The following is a 22,870-nucleotide window of genomic DNA, read 5'->3' on the forward strand; positions in this document are numbered from 1 at the left end:
TAGGCCTTGGGTGTAGATCTCTGCACTCTTAGAAATAAAAGTGCAAAGTAGAACCATATCAGGTTCTTGGGTTGTCCTCATAGGAGAACCCTTTTTATAAAGGTTCCACCAAGAACCCTTTTAAAACCCTTTATTCATGAAAGTGTTTTTTAAAGGGTTCTCTGGATCAAAATGGTTCTTACTGGAACCATTAGTGTTACCAAGAACACTTGAAAAACCCTTTCTTTGGGAAAGGGTTCCAAGTAGAAACCTCAGTCCTTGTAGAAGGACCATTTTGGAACACTTATTTCTAAGAGTGTAGGACTGGGACAGGATTTATGTTTGCACGACACATAGAATACTGGGACTAGTCTAGATGCCTCTAAACTTGGGTGTAAATCTCTGGGATCAGAACAAAAACAGTTCAGGACTGTGGTGACTGTGTTGTGTTGTTGTTGGATTGTCGCCTCATGTGTTGTCATTGTGTACCTGCAGGCTGCACTCGGGGCACAGAGTCTCCATTCATCATGATCCAGGCTGAAGAAAGACCTGACACACCCCCTCCCCAAAAGCTGGAGAGCGTTGATAACGTTACCAAAGCGACTGCCTTTGTTTCTCTCGCCCAGACCTATACTGGTGGGAGTTTGACCTCTGACCTCTTTGACTACTACTGACGTCAGCATGGGGGCATGTGTGGGTATTAGCTGCGTGTGTGTGTGTGTGTGTGGCTGTAAATAGCAGCTGATTAGCTGCCCTTTGTTTTTGATGAATCATATTTTTTTTAAGGTGAAACATGCCATCAGCAGCCATTCACACACACACACACGCACACACGCACGCACGCACGCACGCACGCACGCACACACACACACACACACACACACACACACACACACACACACACACACACATACACACACACGCACACACACACACACACACGCACACACGCACACACACGCACGCACGCACGCACGCACGCACGCACACACTTGTCTTGTTCCAGTGAAGCTTTCAGTTGTAATTAAAGCTTGTTAAAGTTTATTGAGACAGTTGAAACGCCGGCGTCTGATTGGCTGCTCGGGCTGACTGACGGCTGAGACCCTTTTTGTGTAGCTGCAGCTGTTGCTTCCTGTTTATTACAGTCTTTACAGAAACACTTGCTCCTTCTGACGACAGCGTCGCGGCTTTGTGTCGGAGACAGATTGAAGACACCTGCAGAGTCACCTGATGAGTGCACTGCTGCTGCTGCTGCTGCTGCTGCTGCTGCTGATGATGATGATGAGGGTCAAACATCACATCAGGATGAGTGAAGCATGCAGAGGTGATAAGTCATGTTTTATATTCAGCTTTGATGGATAAGAAAAGGTGTCAAAGATGCTGCGATTGTTTATCACCTGGGTTGTTATTAAGTCATGGGAACAGCAGTGATATGTGGGTAACACATATGGCTAGAGAAAATTAGATGAGAATGTTTTCCTCAGACTAACTAACTAATAAAATACACACATTGACCTATCTAATATGTTGAAACTACGTGAAAATGTGCTTCGTATTTGTCTTGGTTCAGTGTTTTTCTCCGCCAGGTTGTATTTGAGATGGCAGTTTTCATGAATTCATCATAAACTGTTTTCATTTTGATTACAATGAGAAAGACACAAGGTTTAAACATATAACATTTGTAGGTAACTGGGTTGAGGTGGTTCATCCAAGTGAATCAAACCTCTTGTCTTTTATTGTTTTTTAAAAATTATTATTTTGCTCATGTTTTTCCTCAGATTGAGCTCATGAGACTCACAAACAATGTCATGTGTCTCATGAGGGTTATTTATTCTGCTTCTTCTTATTATTATTATTTATGTTATTAAAGGGACACTGTGTAGTATTTATGGGTTTATATAACCCATAATCCACGTTTTTATACATATTATGTGCTCCTGCATTGTCTAGTCGCTGTATAATAGTTTTTGTTTCATTTTCGTAGTGTTTCAAAAAGTCATGTAAAATAACACGGTCGCGGGCCGCGGTTGCATAGCCACTGTTAGCAGCGAGGCGCCATGTTTCTACCGGAGCCTGTAAGGACAAACGCGAGAGAACAAATCAAGCGTCTCTTTACTTGTAGCTGAAGTCCCGCCTCCTCTCTTTCCGCTTCGTCTGCTACGGCCGCGGTAGCTCGCCCTCTCCCTCACTTCACGAACCTCATCTGCTGACACGGAGAAAGACGACGAGGACGACATTTGACCAGCTGAGGACACCGTAGCGCTCAGGGAAGGGAGGGGGTGAGCAGAGGAGCAGTTCTTTGTTGTAAATTTCAGCCTCTCCTCTAGATGGCACTATAAACTACTTACTTCACCTTTAAGTGTCTTTAGTCTCTTGGCTGTTTGATGTTTACCTTTCTCACTAACTACATCTAACCTCAGCAGTATGATGTACATTTTGCACTTCAGGTTACCTTCTTGTAGACAGTTATATTTGTTATTTTATGACACAATTCTTATTATGGCCTGTTTGAATCTTGCACCCCGGCAAATACTCCAATACTCCAAAAATAAAAACGAATAAAAAAAACTTGCAAACCCGCTCTAAAAACTAATTCAAACTAGCTCATATTTAGAAAAACACCTGCAGACCTTCATTCAAAATCCCACAGAGTATATTTCTGTTTTTAGTTCCCTTCGGTGACGCACCGGTCGTTAAATGTCATCCTGGTTCTCACAGGAAACAGGAAGTGATCACAGTGATCTTCAGCTGCCGTGACTGATGATGTCACAGCGTGGATGTACGTAGCTGTCACCGACGGTGATTTAAGTGACTTCCTGAACGACACTCACAGGGTTTGTAGCGGCAGATGTTCAGGAGACAAATTCAACTTGACATCTGGACAGCGGCCAGACGTAAATATTTGTATTTGAGCTTTTATGAAAAATGAAAAACCAAGGAAATGTTGCGCCTGATGTTTAACATCCAGCTCAAGGGGAGACCGGGTACCACAGTTTAGGGAGACGAATTGAGGTCAATCAGCCTTCTCGATACAAGTGGTGAGGAAGTGAAATTCCTTTCCCACTAATGTGTGAGAGTCAGACTTGCTTCACAGTGTTTAAAAAAACGCCACGTAACCACGAATAAATGTAATTGCACCCATGTGTTTCAGGCCAGACGACCGTTTTAATTCACTGTAGACGACACAGACAGGTCAGATTATTTCATTTAATTCAGTTCAGTTCAATTCACCATATTGTGGCAAAGGGGAATTTGTCTAAGCTGTGTAAGACAAGGCAGTAAAATACAATAAAAACAATAACTCAATAAAGGCACTTACACAGTAAAAAGCACTGAAGGAGCAATATTTGTTAAAATTGTTAAAAACACCATAAAGCAACTTTATTTAAAAGTTTCTCTAATTTCTCTCAACTTTAATCCTCTACATTTCTTCATGTATAAGAGTTGGCAGTTTTAGTGTTTTATATATATTTTATTGATCGACTTTATATTACGTTTTTATTTTGTATTTTTATGTTGCTTTTAGTTTACATTGTTTCACATCCTGTCTGATTGATGTATTTATGTGACACACAGCCCTTTGGTCAGCTCAGATGTTTTGCTATAGAAATGCATTTAAATTGGATTGGATCGTGTTTATATTGTAAGTTTAAAGGATGCTGGTGTGGTTCTGGTCTCTCCGCGGGTCAGGACTCTTAATTTGGACGAGCTCCGCTTCATTTGAACAGGAAACGGTTTTTCACTAAAACACAACGACGCTCTAACATCAAACAGCTGAACCAGAACATATTGCCTCGTGAAAACAGCACAAGCTGGACTAAATCTGAAAGTCCACTTCTTCTCTTTCTGTGATCAGCAAACACTCACCCTCACATAGCCATGTTTGTAAATGATCTCTTACATTTGTATATGTTTTATTTCTTTATTTCATGTTGTAATAAGTGACTTAAACTTTCACCAGAATCGTTGTACTTTTAGGTGTAGTATACAGTACTCCTTACCGAGTACTACGTCACAGCAGATACTAGTGACGATTGTTTAACCCTTTAAGGTACTACTCAACCATTTGGTCGACCACACTTTAAGTCACTATATCACATTGAAAAACTAACACTTAAAGGTGCCATATGTAAGAATGTGGCCAAAAACAGTTACTACATTCAAATTCAAAATACCGAGGTCTTTTAGGTTTCCTTTTTTGACGTAACTGGCAACCCGTGGTTGCTCGGCAGCTGAGACTCTACTGACTGCAATGATTGGTAGACGGCGGTAGGTGGCGCCACATGCCGCCAAAACATGATTTTAAAACATAAACATGATTTGCAGTCTGCAAAATATTTTTTTTAATGCAAATATTTTGTCTGTACTGTTGTTGGTGAGTTCAGTTTGTTATATGAACATTATTCCTGAGTCTCTGTGACATATTAGGAGGATTTTATGGCGAGTTTCTTTAGATTTATTACATAATGCGCCTTTAATGTGACTTGTTCTGATTGTTGCACTTTATGAATTATGCAAACCAGGTTTATTATGAACAGACGTCTAAACCGTTTGGTAGAGGCCTGTATCTGGAATACTGAAGGGTCTAATTAAAAAAATAAATAAAAATTGATTGTCGTTATTGTTATCATAAGTAAATAAAAAAAAATAATAAAAGACCCGACTGTATTTCAGATACAGGCCTCTACCAAACGGTTGAGACGTCTCTTCATAATAAACCTGGTTTGCATAATTCATAAAGTACAACATTCAGAACAAGTCACATTAATTTAGTGTGAGTGAGTTCAGCTTGATGCATTTTTCAATGAGATACAGTGACTTAAAGTGTGGTCGACCAAATGGTTGAGTAGAACCTTAAAGGGTTAAATACAAAATGTACCACACAAAAAGAGCTCACAGCATAAAGTTCTGTGTCTATGATTAAACATTACACCTGATTGCAGTTCATTAGAAATTAGATGTTTATTGTATTTATTGTTATAATGTTTATTGTGTTTATTGTTATAATGTTTATTGTGTTTATTGTTATAATATAATTAATGTATTTGAGCTTCCAACTTTAATGGATCCTTTCAAAACAAACAACTGAGGGAATTCACACAAACATGTATGTGATAAATATTAGAGCAGTGTTACCCTGAAATGTTTTTAATTACTTTTCCCATTATAATCGTATTATTATTATACTTAGAATATCTGCACAGCGTCGGCACTTTGGCAAACAACAAGGTGTCGTGTGCCCTCGGATATCGTCATATGACCAGTTTCTTTTTTACTGTTGTTCTGATGTTTAAGTGCTCCACAGTGTGTGTGTGTGTGTGTGTGTGTGCACGCGGTCAATTATCACCTCTCATTAAGCTCTAATTCCTAAAAGCTTTTCTTAACAAAGCGCTGATGAGTGAAAGGAGGTGCTAATCTGACGGCAGCAGCTGCTACACACACACACGCACGCACGCACACACACACACACACACACACACACACACTGAGGAACAGCAATAGTCCAGGAACTAAGACTTGAAATATGACAGCAGTGAACTGGACGCACATACAAACGGATGATCACTCACTTCTTATAACAGGAACCATGTGGCACACCACTGAGCTGCGTACTAGGCCCGCTGCTCTTTTACTCATACACTATATATTATAAACAAATATGTGATCCGTGTTCATCATTACGCTCACTATACACAATGTACGGTTAGTGTGTGTGTGCTTGTACATTTTACACACACATTATATTGCAATAATGGAATATGGACGAATAAAAACAAGTCGTATACGGTAAAATATTAGTTTATGTTTGTGTTTGGATGTTTGTTTTTACTTGATAATTTAATATCAGCCTCTTTAGCATAGATTTGTCATTGTCTTGTTGCCATGGAGACACTGAGTTTATGAGCCTTCATTAAGAGGCTCCGTTTAATCACGCCAAATAGTTATTCGTTCTGATGAGCGGGTTTATGTAATTGGTCATATGATTATTTCTCTTTGTTTGTTTTTGATGAATGTTGTTATTTAGGGAGCGCGAGAGGACGAAGATGAACGATTGAATGTTGTTCAGCAGACGACGAGAACGAACCGTTTGTCTCAAACTGATTTTTATTCAAACCGACAATTAAAAATAGTTTCATCGTGTTAACATTCAGGAAGAATCATCTCAGAAAAATCTAAAACAAACAATAATCAATACAGTTTCTGTACAGTGTCGGGGGGCGAGGGGGGGGGAGGGAGGGCAGGGTCTCAGCAAGAAGTGAACGTCTTCCAGAAGAAGTTCTTGCAGCCTGCTTTCCTCTCCCGGGGGGCAAGCATAGGCCCGTTGGCACCAGCGGCGGCTCGTTCCAGGTCAACATGGATATCTTCTGGTTCTCCGTCGGCGAGAGGGAAGTTCTCCTCGTCCAGAGCCTCGTTCTCGACCTGCAGGAGGTCAGACAGCAGCAGCTCGGCCAGCGAGGAGCGAGACACGTCCTGGAAAACACACGAGATAAACCACAGCAATGAACGAAAGAATGAAACCAAGACGAGGTCAGAGAAGATCCAGATGCCAACACACACACACACACACACACACACACACATACTTCAATTCATGGATTGTTAAGTCCTTGCAGCTCGTTATCTTTCTTATCTCTTATGGAACTCTTGTTTTTTTTTTCATATTTTGAAAAGCAATAAAACAGATAAACTCAAGTCTGCAAACCCATCCAGACATTTTTTTTTATTCTCATTAAACTTGAGAATAAAAACAAACAAGATTTGGAAACTATCTCCTTCGCGCTCTCTCTCTCTCACTCAGACACACACACACACACACACACACACACAAACACACACACACACACAAAAGACAAGAAACAGGATAAAGAAACTAAGTGAGAGACGTGAGACATCGAGGCTACAACAACAAAGAAATGAGAGAAATTAGATGAGTCACAACATGAAAACAACATGAGTGACGGGACGCGTCATGGTCGACTGTACGAACGACAGAGTCCAGCTCTAAAGTTACAACTCTGTTGCCTCTATATCTATTTTTATTCTAACTAAAAAACTCAACTATAGCTGTTTAACTGTTTCTCTACGGCATCTTTGAGAACATCCAAACTGCAGATGTGGACAATGATGCCTCCGTGGATACGAATTAGGTCACGGTTGGATGTCAGGATGACATCTTTACCAGCATCATCATCATTATCATTATTATCGTCATCTATCTATCTATCTATCTATCTATCTATCTATCTATCTATCTATCTATCTATCTATCTATCTATCTATCTAGTGCAAAATGTCTTTCTGCCGTTTTCTCCTTTTCAGTTTCATTCTTGTGAAATTAGCTAGATTAAATTAACATATTATTTTAAATATCTTAATAATAATAATTAAAAATAACCATCTTACGTCAATAATTCCCAAACATCAAAATAACAAAAATAAAATTCTGAAATAATAAAAATACAATACAAACTGATTTTTAAGAATGTCTCTGTGTCATTCTGATTACTCATTCTTGCTTGTTTGTTTGAACATTAAGTGTCTGTTGATTTTAAAAATGAAAACATTTCAATATTTTAAATATTAATATATTTAATGGTTTTACATTTTTATGAAAATAATTTTAACATTCTGAAAAGCACACACATACATTTAAATAAAAACAAAAATAATTAGTGATGAAAAGATGATTCAGATACTGAATCATCTTTTCAGAATGTTTGTCAGTCAGTCTGATGATTAATTCTCCTTCATTTTTAAATTTCATGACTATTTATTTTAATATTTAAAAAAGCTTCGTTTTTTTAACTATATTACCACGTTCATTTTAAACGGAATTAACGGAATAAAAGCAACATTAACAATTAAATCATTACTGTAAAAAAAAAATAGAAAGAAAAAAGAACAGAATAAAAAAAGTGAACTTTTACTTTGAAAGGATTAAGTTTCATAAGTTTGACTGACGGAATGTCCGTCTCTCTCTGTGTGTGTCTGTCTGTCTGTCTCATTGTCTCAGCGTGTGTGTGTTTGTGTGCGTGTGTGTCTCTCATTGTCTCAGTGTGTGTGTGTGTGTGTGTGTGTGTGTGTGTGTGTGTGTGTGTGTGTGTGTGTGTGTGTGTGTGTGTGTGTGTGTGTGTGTGTGTCAGTGTCGGACCTGTTTGGAGCTCAGCAGCGGGGCCCGGTGAAGAAGCAGGCGGAGTTTGGAATCCCTCTGAGCCGCGGAGGAGCAGCTGATGGAGGCGGCGAGGGAGAAGAGGAGGAGGAGGAGGCAACGGAGGCGCGAGGAGGAGACCATCTTCATCATCTGTCTGTCCGTCTGTCTGTCTGTCTGTCTGTCTGCGGGTCACAGGATCTTCTGCCTCTTGTCCCACCAGAGCAGCTTTTATAAAGCCCCACTGACGTCACTGTTTAACGGGGGAGGGGGGGAGGAAGAGGAGGAGGAGGGGGGGGGGGGGGGGTGACTGATGATGATGGTGATGGTGATGATGATGGTGATGGTGATGGTTACTCCTCCGCCTCCCGCTTTAGTGAAATGAACCGTTTTCTGACACTTAATTTTTCCTTCCTGCAGAACACGCTCAGTTTCTCAAGTGGAGGTTCGAGGACCTCAGGAGACACAGCGTCAGTTTTTAACTTATTGATCAGTTATCGATAAGTTATTGGTTTGTAAATGAGACGTGTGAGGAAGCACATATGAAGGCGTTCATTCATGTCTTCATAAACATGAACGCAAGTACGTATGAACACATGAGCATGTGAACGCCTGGACTTACGAAAGTATGAACACATGAATATATGGACATGTGAACGCCTGGACTTATGAAAGTATGAACACATGAACATGGACATGTGAATGCCTGGACTTATGAAAGAATGAACACATGAATATGGACATGTGAATGCCTGGACTTATGAAAGAATGAACACATGAATATGGACATGTGAACGCCTGGACTTATGAAAGTATGAACACATGAACATGGACATGTGAATGCCTGGACTTATGAAAGAATGAACACATGAACATGGACATGTGAATGCCTGGACTTATGAAAGAATGAACACATGAACATGGACATCTGAACAAATGAGCATGTGAATGCCTGGACTTATGAAAGAATGAACACATGAACATAGACATGTGAACAAATGAGCATGTGAATGCCTGGACTTATGAAAGTATGAACACATGAATATGGACATGTGAACGCCTGGATTTATGAAAGAATGAACACATGAATATGGACGTGAATTCCTGGACTTATGAAGGATGGACACATGAACATATGAACAAATGAGCATGTGAATGCCTGGACCTATGAAAGTATGAACACATGAATATGGACATGTGAACGCCTGGACTTATAAAAGAATGAACACATGAATATGGACATGTGAACGCCTGGACTTATAAAAGAACGAACACATGAATATGGACATGTGAACGCCTGGACTTATGAAAGAATGAACACATGAATATGGACATGTGAACGCCTGGACTTATAAAAGTATGAACACATGAATATGGACATGTGAATGCCTGGACTTATGAAAGTATGAACACATGAATATGAACATGTGAAAACTTGGACTTATGAAAGAATGAACACATGAATATGGACATGTGAACGCCTGGACTTATGAAAGAATGAACACATGAATATGGACATGTGAAAACTTGGACTTATGAAAGTATGAACATATGAGCATGTGAAGGTCTGCACTTATGAAAGAATGAACACATGAATATGGACATGTGAACGCCTGGACTTATAAAAGAACGAACACATGAATATGGACATGTGAACGCCTGGGCTTATGAAAGAATGAACACATGAATATGGACATGTGAAAACTTGGACTTATGAAAGTATGAACATATGAGCATGTGAAGGTCTGGACTTATGAAAGAATGAACACATGAATATGGACATGTGAATGCCTGGACTTATAAAAGTATGAACACATGAATATGGACATGTGAATGCCTGGACTTATGAAAGTATGAACACATGAATATGGACATGTGAAAACTTGGACTTATGAAAGTATGAACATATGAGCATGTGAAGGTCTGGACTTATGAAAGAATGAACACATGAATATGGACATGTGAACGCCTGGGCTTATGAAAGAATGAACACATGAATATGGACATGTGAAAACTTGGACTTATGAAAGTATGAACACATGAATATGGACATGTGAACGCCTGGGCTTATGAAAGAATGAACACATGAATATGGACATGTGAACGCCTGGGCTTATGAAAGTATGAACACATGAATATGGACATGTGAAAACTTGGACTTATGAAAGTATGAACATATGAGCATGTGAACTCCTGGACTTATAAAAGAACGAACACATGAATATGGACATGTGAACGCCTGGGCTTATGAAAGAATGAACACATGAATATGGACATGTGAAAACTTGGACTTATGAAAGTATGAACATATGAGCATGTGAATGCCTGGACTTATGAAAGAATGAACACATGAATATGGACATGTGAATGCCTGGACTTATAAAAGTATGAACACATGAATATGGACATGTGAATGCCTGGACTTATGAAAGTATGAACACATGAATATGAACATGTGAAAACTTGGACTTATGAAAGAATGAACACATGAATATGGACATGTGAACGCCTGGACTTATAAAAGAATGAACACATGAATATGGACATGTGAACGCCTGGACTTATAAAAGAACGAACACATGAATATGGACATGTGAACGCCTGGACTAATGGAAGAATGAACACATGAATATGGACATGTGAACGCCTGGACTTATAAAAGTATGAACACATGAATATGGACATGTGAATGCCTGGACTTATGAAAGTATGAACACATGAATATGAACATGTGAAAACTTGGACTTATGAAAGAATGAACACATGAATATGGACATGTGAACGCCTGGACTTATGAAAGAATGAACACATGAATATGGACATGTGAAAACTTGGACTTATGAAAGTATGAACATATGAGCATGTGAAGGTCTGCACTTATGAAAGAATGAACACATGAATATGGACATGTGAACGCCTGGACTTATAAAAGAACGAACACATGAATATGGACATGTGAACGCCTTGGCTTATGAAAGAATGAACACATGAATATGGACATGTGAAAACTTGGACTTATGAAAGTATGAACATATGAGCATGTGAAGGTCTGGACTTATGAAAGAATGAACACATGAATATGGACATGTGAACACCTGGACTTATGAAAGAATGAACACATGAATATGGACATGTGAATGCCTGGACTTCTGAAAGTATGAACACATGAATATGGACATGTGAAAACTTGGACTTATGAAAGAATGAACACATGAATATGGACATGTGAATGCCTGGACTTATGAAAGTATGAACCCATGAATATGGACATGTGAACACCTGGACTTATGAAAGAATGAACACATAAATAGGGAAATTTGAATGCCTGGACTTATGAAAGTAAGAACACATGAACATATGAACACATGAACATATGAGCATGTAAATGCCTTGACTTATGAACATATGAGCATGTGAATGTCTGAGCTTAGGAGAGTATGAACACATGAACATATGAGCATGTGAATGCCTGGACTTATGAAAGTATTAACACATGAATATATATGAATGTGAATGCGTGAACATATCCTCATATAAACACAGGGCTGCACCAATGCATGGGGAACACAGGGCTGCTTCATGAAGCCATGAGAACATGAAGTTGTGAATGAATGAATTCATGAATGACAAACACGCTGTTGGTCAGGACCGTGCGATGAAGGACGCCTCTGCTGACGAGGCTCTGTGATTGGCTGATGGGTTTGAAGATACCAGAATAAGTGACGCATCACAGACGACGAGACAGTCGTGCCTCAGCTTGTCCTGTTTGCTCGTCTCTCAGGTGAATCATCGCGTCTATGACAAGCCTTTTTTAACGTTTAATCGCCAAGTTCGACTCTCTGGAAGTAATTATTACAGATAACGTCATTTTGACTATCGTTGGAGTTTCACTGTGATCTCCACAAAGTGAATTGTCGATATCTGTAATTTCAGTTTCTACAACTTCATTCTGACTCTGTGAAGCTTTAGTCAAGATATTTAAAAAGGACAATCCTCAAGTGAGGATAATTAAAGTTGAACTTGAACTTATAATGACAAACACATGAATGGCAAAAGTGAAAAAATTACACAACAATAATGTCATCATGATATTGCAATAACAATATTTGTAGTATTTCACAGATATTGGTCATTGCCGTCATTTTTGAGGGAGTTAACGTGCACAAAAACCCTAGAAACTTTGCACAGACGTCAGTTCTGGAGAAAATGCCATATTGGCACAGTGCCCAGACCCGTGCGTTGCTCAAGGGCTCTATCGCACTCCCTAAGGTGAAACCCGAGCCAAATTTGAGTTCCACCGAATTTCCTGAAACCTGGTGGGAAGATGTTATAGATGGGAACCATGGCCTCAACTCAACAGGAAGTCGGCCATGTTGAATTTCGGCAATTGGCACCCTACGTAAATGAACGAACTGGTGTGAGTGTGTTTAATGGTACTGACATAATGTGATGTTTGTACTCGTTTATTTTATTCTTTCTTTATATGTATTTATTTTTCCCTCGTGTCTTTTATTTGTTCATTACTCTTGACAGCACTTGTCCACCGCGGTTCAGTCATTTTAAATAATCTATTCCTTCCTTCCCCTATCAGGCCACATGTGGCCCACGAGTTTGAGACCATTGGGTCAAATGGTTAAAAACCACAAACCATAATGTGTGTCTCACCTGACATCGGCCGGTCAGCGCCATCATTGTCTCATCGGGTTCTCTGACCTCGACCTCGAGCGGCTCAAACGGAGCTGAAGGCTGTGGTCGCACGCCCACATCATCTCACCTGGTCGTCCGACAGCAGAGGACTGGACATATTTCACACCTGTTCATCTGCGTTACCGCGGAAACGCCTTCCGTGACCACGAGGATTACAGCAGCTGTCTGTTTCTGGCAGCTGATTGGTTCAGCCTGTTGATTGGGGTTAGAGGAACATGGACACACACACACACACACAGAGAGATTAATATCAAAATTGTTTTCTTTCAAAAATGAGGAACAGAAAACGGAAAAATTATCTCATCTTCACTTTTCCCCTTTGGAACTTTTGAACCAAGTTACATCATGGACTTTAAATGTCTTATCTTAACATCAGTTAACATCTGTGTGTGTTTGTGTGTGTGTGTTACACAATAAGTCGCTGGTTTCACGAAAGCAACTTTGTTCAGTTTCAAGTATAGAAATAAAGCAAAGCAGCATGAGGAGGCGTGTTTCTAATACAGAGGGATCTCTGGAGTGAATTAGACACAAGTTCATTTGACGTCAAAATCCCCAACAGCTATGAGTTTGCATGTCACTTTCAGCCGTCTCACTTTATACCTCAGTCTATAGATGATAAAGGCACAAACACGAGTGACCATGATGTTGTCAGGTGGAAGCGTGGTCGCAGAAGACGCCTCTGAATTTTCAGTTACAAAACATCGACCAGTGAAAATGTCAATCCCGAGGCTTCAAGACCTGGAGTTCCAGTGATGTCAGGACCTGTTGCCACCTGGTGTTGGTGAACTACAGCAGTGTTTCTCAGTCCTGGTCCTGAGGACCCTCTGTTTTAGATGTTTTGTCCTGCTCCGACACACCTGCACAAGCCTGATTGCGACCCATTTATTTGAATCAGGTGTGGTGGAGCAGGGAAACATGCAGCTCTAGCAGCTGTGTGACTTTAAGTATTCCACAAGAGGAAATGTGAGAATGCCAGGTATATATATATTTATATTTTTTTTAAAGGGCAAAGTTCAGAGGTCACACGCAAAGACGCGTTAAACATACTTTTTTTATGTTTAAAGTATGTTTGTGATGAATAAAATACAAGGAACCAACTTTTGAACACAGTAATTATCACACATTGTCTATGTTCTGTGTGTGTGTGTGTGTGTGTGTTCTTGTACTTGAGGCATACTGAGGACCAGTGAGGGTTTTTAACCAACGAAGTGAGGACAATTTCGGCCGGTCCTCGCTTTGTTTTCATTGAAATCACTTCCTTAGGTTGTAAACATCCTATAATCTGTTTTTAGAGGGAGAGGTCCCTCAATTTAGTACAAAAACCCCGTTTTCCAGCCCTGGTGTTTCGCACACGTTTTGCTCTGGGGCTCCACCTGCATACATTTTATGATACTGCACCCAGTAGTTCATTAAAGGTGAAGTAAGTAGTTTATAGTGCCATCTAGAGGAGAGGCTGAAATGCACAACAAAGAACTGCTCCTCTGCTCACCCCCTCCCTTCCCTGAGCGCTACGGTGTCCTCAGCCGGTCAAATGTCGTCCTCGTCGTCTTTCTCCGTGTCAGCAGATGAGGTTCGTGAGGTGAGGGAGAGGGCGGAGCTACCGCGGCCGTAGCAGACGAAGCGGAGAGAGAGGAGGCGGGACTTCTGCTACAAGTAAAGAGACGCTTGATTTGTTCTCTCGCGTTTGTCCTTACAGGCTCCGGTAGAAACATGGCGTCTCGCTGCTAACAGTGGCTATGCAACCGCGGCCCGCGACCATGTTATTTTACATGACTTTTTGAAACACTACGAAAATTAAACAAAGAATATTATACAGCGACTAGACAATGCAGGAGCACATAATATGTATAAAAAAGTGGATTTTGGGTCATATAAACCCATAAATACTACACAGTGTCCCTTTAATGATACCATTCATGAAGTAGATATTTGTAATTGTGTTGATTTATAAAGTGGAAATGCTGGTCCTCGCTTTGTCAGCACTTTTACCCGGTCCTCAGTATGCAGCAAGTACAAGAATGTGTGTGTGTGTGCGTGCGTGTGTGTGTGTGTCCTCGTGACTTCTCTATTAACTGAAACAGACTCAGAATCCACATCGACTCATTTACGTCACACAGTGATGAACCAATAGGGAGCCTGGATTCTCCTCTAACGTAACACCGCGTCTTTGTTTGTTTCCTCTCCTTGTCTCCTCCTCCTCTCTTCCTCCTCTTCTCATTTCCATTCCTTGTTTCCTCCCCTCCTCGTCAACTACCCCTATCTCCTTCCTCCCCGTTGTCTTCTCTCCGCTCCTCGTACCTCAGATCATCGGCCACGTCTTTAACTTCAGGGCGTTTTCTTACAGTCTGTGTCTCTGTCTGAAAGTTTCTCCCAGAATCCCGCTGGGTGTCGTCACACGGCGTGTGTTGACGAGGTAAACGAGTGTGTGTGTGTTTGTGTGTCACTTTGACCGACACTCCACTGCTGTGTCTCTGCTCATTGATTAGTCCGGACTGATGGACACATTCACCTTCAGCCGCGCATTTGATTGGTCGGCCGACAGCGAGGCGTTTTTATCGGTCGGCTGCTTAGTGGAGTGTGGGGGCCTGACGCAGAGGGCCCCCCCCCCCCCCACTGACCCCGTCATTTCCCCTCCTGATGAGACCTTTGAACCCTTCTCATACATATTTACATGTAGAATACGTCAGTGAGATTGAGAAGATGATGTCCAAGGACATGTTGCATCCATGGATGTCTCAGGTGGTCAAAGGTGTCTCACAAGACACCTTTGAGGACATGAGATACAGGTGTTTTTAATGAAGCGGACATGTTCTTTATGACAATGTTGATCTTATCACTTCTGCTAAGAAGGCTATGAGGGTTACGTGCTTGTCTGATTGTGAGCAGCAGAGCTCAAAAAGTAAAGGTGGGATTTTGGACCGAGACAGAAATGCTTAGACGTTGGTGATGATGTCGGACACTAATGTGTCGGCTTTTCCACTACACAGTCCCAGCACGGCTCGACTCGGCATGTTTCTTTGGAGGCTTCTCATCAGCGATAGTACCTGGTACCTGCACTCTTAGAAATAAAAGTGCTAAGTAGAACCATATAAGGTTTTTCGGCTTGTCCTCACAGGAGAACCCTTTTTGGCACCAGGTAGAACCTTTTTATAAAGGTTCCACCTGGAACCAATTAGCGTTACCAAGAACCCTTGAAAAACCCTTTTTTCGGAAAAGGGTTTTTCAGAAGCAAATGGTTCCAGCCCTTGTAGAAGAACACTTTTGGAACCCTTATTTCTAAGAGTGTGGTACTTTTTACTACCTGTTCTGGTGAGGTTCCAAGCGAACTGAGTCGATGCTAAAATGAGTGTCATCACTGGAAGAGTTATGAGCGCAGCAGGCGACACTAGAATCAAACCGAACAATGCCGGACTGAGGAAAAGTCTGGTGCTTTGAGCCACATCACAACCCCCTTCCACTATATTTCAGTCCTGACTGTGTCAGACATCAGTCTGTGCTCCGGTCGTGCAGGAAGTACTGAACAAATCTTTATAATGAGCTGATTCTAATGATTCAGTTACACCAAAAACTCTTTACAAGTCACTTGTTGGTGTGTGTCGCGTGTAAAACAAAGTCACTGCAGTTTCACGCAGCCGTGCTTCGATGACTCCGCCCACGTTGAGGAGATGCTATATTGTAATGGAAAAACCAACTAAACCATGGAGAGCTGAGCCGTGCTGTGCCGTGCCGGGACCGTGTCGTGGGAACGTGCCATAAGTGGCCTTGATGGGGGTTAGCAGTCGTAGCGCTGTTGTTGGTCCTGATGATGTTGATAATGTTAATGTTGTTTATGTATTTTTTTTTTATTATTATTATTATTATTATTATTGACTCTGATTCTGTATGCGATGATGGTGAATCACATGAGTGAGCTTCTAACGACGTGCGCTTCAGGAACAAATAATAACACATGATGAAGAAGAGGAAGAAGAGGAGGAACAGATAGAAGGAAGAGGAGGAAGTCAGTTTGCACAAACTGTTTCTACTAAGACACAACAATTTCATTACCGTGGAAACATAGAGACTGAAACCAACCAGGTGACAGAGTGAGATAACGCACACACACACACACACGCACACGCACACGCACACGCACACGCACACGCACCGCTCGACCTGATAAGAGTTTAATCTGTTTCCAATAATTTCAGATTTTTTCCAGTTTCACTTGTTTAAAATGAGTTCGTGTGGATTTTTAATTAAAACAGTGTTTGTGTTGCACTCGCAGCGCAGTTATATGATACACATTCATATGTGATAAACTTAATGTCAGAGAATAAAATGACATGTAGAAAATACCCATAGCAAAATATAGGAAATATCTCCTCATACATGTTTATGTACATATACGCCATTCTGTCATCATGACATCTTCGTCTCGGCTTCTCACTTATGTGACATCGTTTTTCTCACCGTGTCTGACGTCAAATAATACATTAAGGTTATTTCAACAGCACCAACATACTTTTAAAATGAATATAGTTTATATGATGATACTATGTGTACAATATAATACTTCAATTCATGGCTTGTTAAGTCCTTGCAGCTCGTTATCTTTCTTATCTCTTATGTAACTCTTGGTTTTTTTTTTTCATATTTTGAAAAGCAATAAAACAGATAAACTAAAGTCTGCAAACCCATCCAGACATTTTTTTTTTATTCTCATTAAACTTGAGAATAAAAAAAACAAGATTTGGAAACTCTCTCCTTCGCTCTCTCTCTCTCTCTCTCTCTCTCTCTCTCTCTCTCTCTCTCTCTCTCTCTCTCACACACACACACACACACACACACACACACACCAGTGTTTGCTGTCTTCAGTCAATATTTGCACTCACTTTCTGTCTCCATTAAAGGTTAATTTGTCTTGATTTTCTCTCTCTGTTCAAACACTTAAATCTGCTGCTGTTAAAATACACACACACACACCTGCGCCCACACACACACAAACAAACACACAAAACACACACACACACACACCCACACACACACACACACACACCTTTTAAACATGTCTTCACCTTAAAATAATCATGTGACTGTGTAAACAGATTTAGGTCCCCACAACATAAGGCATTCCAGGTACACACACACACGCACGCACGCACACACGCACGCACGCACGCGCGCGCGCGCACGCACGCACGCACGCACACACACACACACACACACACACACACACACACACACACACACACACACACACACACACAGACAGTCAGAGACAGAAAGTTAGCTGATACATCTTTAATTGATAATATCATTGATAATTATTCAGGTACACGTCAGGCACGGAGCTGCTGATTGGTCCATCCAGAGGCTGAGGGAAAGGTCAGGTGGTCTGGGATTGGTTAGTTGGTCCAGTGAAGTCATGGCCTCAGCTGCCAGCAAACAACAAAAAACAGGTGAGAAGCAAAAATGTGAGTTACATAGGTTGGATTTAAAGTGACACTCATACAATATATATATTTAATCATACAAACACTTTTGTTGCGATTGTTTCACACACAGCACTGTTTCAGTTTTAACCATAATGTTGCTACCGTGTGTGTTATCTATCTGCTAGCCATTGCTAACAATGGCTAGCCCGAGAGACGTTTTGCATTTTTTGGCTTCTCAACTGGAACGCGGTGAAATCAACGGTGACGTCACTTCCTACTCCGACGTCCGAGTTCCAATATAAATGGAATGCAGTGTTAAGTCGAGCTTTAACTGACACATCTGCATATGGGTGGTGCATAAACTGGCACTAAAATGAGAGGGGGCGGGGCTTAATCTGACACCTGCGTTAGTCTTCAAAATAACACTCACATAAACCGTCACACATATACCAACCTGGGTGGGGCATTAACAGGAAGTGAAGCCTTTCCAGTAGAAGTTCTTGCAGCCGGCTTTGCGTTCACGCGGAGGGATGTTGTTTGGAGGTTCAATGGACCGCTCCATGGTCCTCCTTCCTCCTGTTGCTGTGGAAACAATCTCCGCCTCCCTTTGGCCGTTGGTCTCAGGCAGCGACATCTGAGCCAGCAAGTCCTCCACCGCACGTTTACTCCACTCCTAAAAAAAAAACCCACAACAACGACACAGAGAACAGGTCCAGAACCCGGGTAAAGCGGGTTCAGAACAAGTTTAACATCCACGCCAACAATAAACCTGAAACACTTTTCCTCCTGCCTGAAGCTTTCTGCGCTTTCACATGCTCATTTCTCCGCAGATGGATGTCAACAACAAACCCTTCGTTTCCACCGTGGAAAACAAAGCCTCAGTCGAAACTTGAAGACATTCATAAAAGGAACTGAATGAGCTGATGAAGACCATGTGTGAAGATCAAAAGCTCCAGCTGCCCGACTGCGTTTCTAGGGTTTTATGAGACTCAAAGAAGCAGATGTTGGGAGTGTTGCTCAGCGGCAGCGGCAGCGGCGCTCGTGAGGCTGCTGCAGATGAACTCATGATCCGTTCCCTCTTGTCCCTGCAGCATCTCTCACCGCAGGCGGTCCCGATAATTATCTGCAGCTCATTCAAGCTCAAACAACAACACCGCTAAAAGCTCATCTGCATCTTCCCTCTCACCCCGCTGAGTCCACTGTTCATGACTTATTGTGTGTTCATGTTCATTAAATGTTCAACCAGCAACCCCCCGCCATAATAAAATACATATACTGCTGTATGCTACGTTAGAAACACGGACATATAGGCAAAACAAGATCGTCTCCTGTGTCATCAAACAAATCGCTTACACTGATTTCAGATCGACTGAAGATGAAGAAAATAATATTTCCTCAGATTAATTCAGTTCAGTGTAACGATGGAGAACCTCAGGGTTCAACCCTGGACCCGGTTCATTTGTCTGTTAGTCACAGGAAAGATTTGTGTGGAAGAAAATCTGCAGGAGCATCTTACTCACGCGACGAAATACAACGAAACATATATGACTTTTAAACATTAAAGGGGCTATACGTAAGATAGATAAGCTATGTAAAACTGTGTTTTAAAATGGGTTCTGAAATACAAATTAAAGATATTAGAGGTTACTTCCTCTTAAGGTGATCCTGGTCTTTCACAGTGAAAGCCTAGTTGATAAATACAGACTTTTACTTTGAAACAGGAGTAGAATGTGTTTGGTTTGGGACCTATGAGACACATATAAACGTTAAATCTGTGGCAGAAGATCATTTTTCACTGTCTATTTCGCTGTGAAACACATGGCGTGAGGTCTGTTTTCAAAAAAAAGAGCTTCACCAGAGACACATGTCTCACATGGGCAGGGTGGCTCATGCAGATGCATCACACATGAAATCCAGTGTGGACCCAGCCTCGGAGAGAAAAGGCTGTGTAATGACAGATTTTATTGGGTGAGCTATTATTGTGGCCTAAAGCAGTTTTTTTTTCGTGGTGTCCCCTCTAGAAACCATTGTTTCATTGAGCACCAACTGTATTTGAGACACTCCTCTTAAAAAAACAACCCTGAACTATCCCTTTAAGGGAAGCCGCTGGTTAGCCTAGCTTAGCATATAGAGTGGAAGTAGTAAGTGTGCAGGTCTCCATTCAAATATCTCAATTGTTTGGTTCTGTGGATGTTTATCTTGAACCAAAACTCAAGGTTTCATTTTAAAAAAGATACTGTTTATAGTTTAAAAAATGCTCCAGCACAGAACTTTTCTGCTAAATCTTTGTGGCAATTCAACCTAATTTAAACCACTACATTGTTTTAAGGCAACACAAACATCTACAAGGTCTCTGCAGGTGAAGGACATGTTGGGACTGATCGGATGTCTCACCTGTGTCAGGAGTCCGGCGCTCCGAGCTCTTTGCAGCAGCTGATGATTACGCAGCTCCAGGTCCAGGTCTTGGTTCCGGTTCTGGTACTGCTCCTGGTCCTGGTCTCTGTCAGACTGAGAGGACACCGGACCACACAGAACCACCATGAGGATGAAGATGGAGGGGTAACGTACACACTGCATACCTGAGGGAGATAAAAAAAGGACAGGAGAGCACCTGAGTACAGACACGTCAAAACCTGGAGAGGAAACAGAGAATGGACGAGAAAGAAGAGGAAAGTTTCTACTGTTTGCTCCTCTGGTTTCTGCTGCTGCTGCTGGTCCTGGTCCTGGTTCTGGGCTTGTTTCTGGTCTCACTCCTCTGAGTGTTGCAGTTTTGAAGGGAAAGTCTCCTCCTCCAGCAGGTCACATGACGCGCTGTATTGATTGACAACCGGTGGGCTGTGAGGCGATGAAGGAACGCTGACATTCGAGTTGAACAAATGTCCATTAGTCCTTATTGACTTTAAATGGAGTCTGAGCAATAAAACAATAAAACTATCAGCTGCCGCAGAGTCTTCCCACCACTGCTGCACATCTCTAACAAATACAACAGTGGAATGTGGAGAGGAATTAACGGAGCGTTCAGAGGATTAGCAGACTTCATTAGCACTTGCTGATATCTCCATTAAACAAAGAGGCAGCAGCAGAGAGTCGCCCACTCAACATTTAGTGAGAACAAACATGACTTCATCCTGCAGGAAGACGCCTTAGAAAAACGTGAACGACACACAATCACGGCTCTGACTCACAACTGAGCACCAAGTGTTTAAGTCCAGATACGAGCATCTGCACAAATGTCTTTCACCAAACCTGGACAATGGAGCAAAGTCAGTTTTTTTGGCAAATCCAATAATAGCTTCCTGCATGGGATTAGAATACAGCCTGGAGTTGAATGTACCTGTGAATATCCAATCATTTCAAGAAGGTCTTTTGACAGTGTTCACAGAAAAGCGTATGGAAGATTCTCAGAGTTTTCCCCCATCAAATGTTCAACTTTTCAATTCTACGACTGTTCTGTCACTTTAAATGCAGTATTATTATAGACAATAAGCACACAGTAGTAGTTTAGAGTTAAGTGTGGAGTGTGACAAAGGTGTATTCTATCGCTGATACTGTTCCTGTTAACCACTGACTGGGTTATGCATCAAACATATGACCATATACCTGGCATTCAGTGTAGACTGGCAGAGTGTCACACTTTGCAAAGAAAACCAGTGTCCACATTAACAAAAAAAGACCAAAGATTCATGGTAAGGCGCTGGATAATGTTCAATGATCTGATTGACAAAAGTGCCCAAAAGACAAAACCAGTTAGTCAGACTGCTGAAGAACGGGGCAGAGAGACGTGAACAAAAAGAAAAGCCGTCCTCAAGAGCTATTGTAGAAAGATCTACCACTGTCATCTACTGACCAATGAGCAGCTTTACAAGCTGACAGGTTGTAAGAACTTGTCTTCAAGATTTCAAGATAAGAAGGATCACATAGTTCGGTCACTCGCTGAGAATGTCCAGTGACAACTTGGCGGAGAACCCTAACCCTAAAGCCCAATTTATACTTCTGTGTGAAGTGCTCTGCGTAGGTTACGCAGAGACTCTGCGTCTCCGACTGCACAAAATATTTTTTAAGTGTCCGTCACTCCGTCAAGGGACAACGGAGACGGCAAGAGCTGTGATTGGTCCTCAGGACAGGCCGAGCTAAGCTGCTCTGTGCCGGCTCACAGTGAGCACCAAGCGTCCACAGAGGGCGGAGCTGAACACCGCCGACTTCGTCGCTGCCAAACTATAAATACGTCATATCTTAACACACACAGCACATGCTTAGACTCTAAATGGCCAATTTCTCGCCTCAAATTATCTTAAAACTGCGTTCCGTCACACAGAAAAGTGAGAAACGGCCACTGTTTCAACAACAACAGTCTTTCTCTCTCTTTCTTTCTCGGACGCCATTGCTCACTGTAGCCTGAAGCAGAACAACCTTGCGCAGCGACCCCTACTGATCGGGCAGTAAATTGCAGCGCGTGTCCGTCACCACGACGCAGAAGTATAAAGGCTTGAGGCGTCTCTGTGGTGACGCAGACGGATAACGCAGTCGGAGAAGTATAATGTGGCCTTAACCCTGGGTCAAGGCATCAGTCTATGCACAAGACTGTTGGAGAAGCTTATTGCATCAACCCGTCTCACAA

At 41.6% G+C, this 22,870-nt stretch overlaps 2 protein-coding genes across 2 annotated transcripts; both read right to left on the reverse strand.

Moving 5' to 3' along the window:
- Positions 1-6,225: 6,225 nt before the first annotated feature.
- sst1.1 (somatostatin 1, tandem duplicate 1) lies at positions 6,226-8,278 on the reverse strand (the record flags this gene model as incomplete). The annotated part of the gene is made up of 2 exons (XM_083887097.1): positions 6,226-6,450; positions 8,132-8,278. 2 exons carry the CDS (start codon positions 8,276-8,278, stop codon positions 6,226-6,228), a joined length of 372 nt encoding a protein of 123 aa, XP_083743223.1.
- Positions 8,279-18,718: 10,440 nt separating this feature from the next.
- On the reverse strand, positions 18,719-20,829 carry sst1.2 (somatostatin 1, tandem duplicate 2; the record flags this gene model as incomplete). Its single annotated transcript, XM_083886609.1, has 2 exons — positions 18,719-18,925; positions 20,647-20,829. 2 exons carry the CDS (start codon positions 20,827-20,829, stop codon positions 18,719-18,721), a joined length of 390 nt encoding a protein of 129 aa, XP_083742735.1.
- Between the last annotated feature and the right edge of the window lie 2,041 nt (positions 20,830-22,870).

The sequence above is a fragment of the Microchirus variegatus genome (assembly GCF_963457635.1).
Source record: "Microchirus variegatus genome assembly, chromosome: 3".
Lineage (NCBI taxonomy): Eukaryota > Metazoa > Chordata > Actinopteri > Pleuronectiformes > Soleidae > Microchirus > Microchirus variegatus.